Genomic DNA, 2,235 nt, shown 5'->3' with positions numbered 1-2,235 from the left:
TCTGACTTTTGTGAAAGGGTGGTTCACATCTAATGCACTAACTTGGCACATCGACATCAAATGCTCTTGCTTCTGTGTTTGACCAGGTGTGACATGTATGCCAGTCGACTGGATTTCTTACAATTGCTTGTGTTAGAGGTCTGCAGCAACTCTTCTTTCCAGCAGTGCTTTGTCATTTGTAACAAAAACACTTGTGGCCAACAGAATACCGTTCAAATTTTGTAAAATGCTCAGGTAATGGTTGCCTTCCACAGTTAATTTACTTTTTCATAGTGAGTGAATATGAATGCATGATTAATAAGAATATTCTCATTTTTCCCTTTAGGTAACATTAAAGCAAACCTCTTATTTGGGCCAATGATTAGAACAAACCATTCTGCAGTGTCTGAATTTGTGCTGTTGGGACTCTCAAATTCCTTGGAGATCCAGGTTTTTCTTTTTTTCTTTTCTTGTCTGTTCTATTTGTCCAGTTTGACAGGAAACTTCATCATAGTTGTTACAGTCACCTCTGACTCCTACTTGCATTCACCCATGTACTTTCTACTGGCCAATCTCTCTGTTGTTGATCTTATATTTTGTTCCATTGCAGCACCCAAAATGATTTGCGATCTTTTCAGAAAGCAGAAAGTCATCTCTTTTGGAGGCTGTATCAGTCAGATCTTTTTTAGTCATGCTGTTGGAGGCACTGAGATGGTATTGCTCATAGCTATGGCCTTTGACAGGTATGTGGCCATATGCAAACCTTTACGCTATCTGACCATCATGAGCCCACGCATGTGCCTGCAAATATTAGTTGCTTCTTGGATCATTGGCCTCATCCATTCATCAGCCCAGTTGGCTTTTGTTATAAACTTGCCATTCTGTGGCCCTAACGTACTAGACAGCTTTTATTGTGACATACCACGACTCATCAGGCTTGCATGCACAGATACTTATAAACTGGAGTTCATGACTACTGCCAATAGTGGGTTCATTTCCTTGATTGCGTTCTTTTTACTCATTATCTCCTACATCTTTCTGCTCACCACTGTCCAGAAGCAGTCCTCAGGATGTTCTTCCAAGGCCCTTTCTACTTTGTTGGCTCATGTTATAGTTGTAGTTTTGTTTTTTAGCCCATTGATTTTTTTCTATGTGTGGCCTGCTCCTTCAACACATGTAGATAAATTTCTAGCTATATTTGATGCAGTTTTGACTCCCTTTCTAAATCCAGTTATCTACACATTGAGGAACAGAGATATGAAGACCTCCATCAGGAAAGTATTTTGTCAGCGATTGGCTTTTAGAAAATCAATGTAGATGATTTGGTTGAGATATAAAATTCCCAGGTGAGCACTGGAAGTTCATAACAGCCAATCAATCCCCTTTAAAGGTTTTGTGTCAGAGATCCTTTGAGTACATTCAGGCAATCACCTCCTGTCAGGTGAGTCTATTTTGTTTCTACAAAATAATGAGTAATATTTTCCATAAAGAAAAAGAAGATATTTCTATATAATAAATAGGAATCAAACATATTATTAACTTTTTAATCCATACATAACTGTGCCAATAATTACTTTTACATGTGTTTATAACAAAGAAGATTTTGGTTCTAATAATAACTGTACCAGTTTCAACCTATTCTACTATCAGTGTGATTCTTCCTTTAATGTGAAGATATTTATTAATTTTAAAAATAGAACAGGTAGACAATTTGGTAGTAAAGATGAACTGCTGAAAAATATAAAACTATTCACATTTTAATTAATTATTTTATTTATTTTAAACATTTATTTTTAAATAAACAGCCCACACTTCACATGTCCATCCTCTTAAATTTATGATCTTTATTTTTATATTATTGTTACACATATGTAAATGAATAAATATGTACATATAATCTGCTGAGTCTGTGTATTATTTCTCATTTGAATATGATTTTAGGGTAACCACTTGGTATTGGATAACCAGTTAGGGTCCTCATTCTTATGGAAGACTCATCCTTCCTCAGGAACCAATAATTGTCTTTAGCTCTATGTTTTGGCATGTAGTCTTGTGAGATCTCTCCCACCCATACTATAAATTACATATTTTGATTTTATACTCTTCCATATGTTGTAGGCTTTTTAATATATCAGTTTTCATCAAATAGAACAGATATTGGCAGATGTTCTGAAAAAAGCTAGATTGTAATTAAGTCTGGTTTTGTAAGTGCCAAAGTTTCTCTTATCTTCTAATAATTTTATCGAAATATTTTGT

At 35.0% G+C, this 2,235-nt stretch overlaps 1 protein-coding gene across 1 annotated transcript; it reads left to right on the top strand.

The window, feature by feature from the left end:
- Positions 1-357: 357 nt before the first annotated feature.
- Positions 358-1,296, top strand: LOC114620854 (olfactory receptor 4F15-like). The gene has a single exon (XM_028767021.1). The coding sequence runs from the start codon at positions 358-360 to the stop codon at positions 1,294-1,296; it is 939 nt and encodes a 312-aa protein (XP_028622854.1).
- The last annotated feature ends 939 nt before the right edge of the window (positions 1,297-2,235 follow it).

The sequence above is a fragment of the Grammomys surdaster genome, unplaced genomic scaffold, assembly GCF_004785775.1.
Source record: "Grammomys surdaster isolate TR1022 unplaced genomic scaffold, NIH_TR_1.0 170, whole genome shotgun sequence".
Taxonomy (NCBI): domain Eukaryota; kingdom Metazoa; phylum Chordata; class Mammalia; order Rodentia; family Muridae; genus Grammomys; species Grammomys surdaster.
This window is presented reverse-complemented; position numbering and strand designations above follow the sequence as displayed.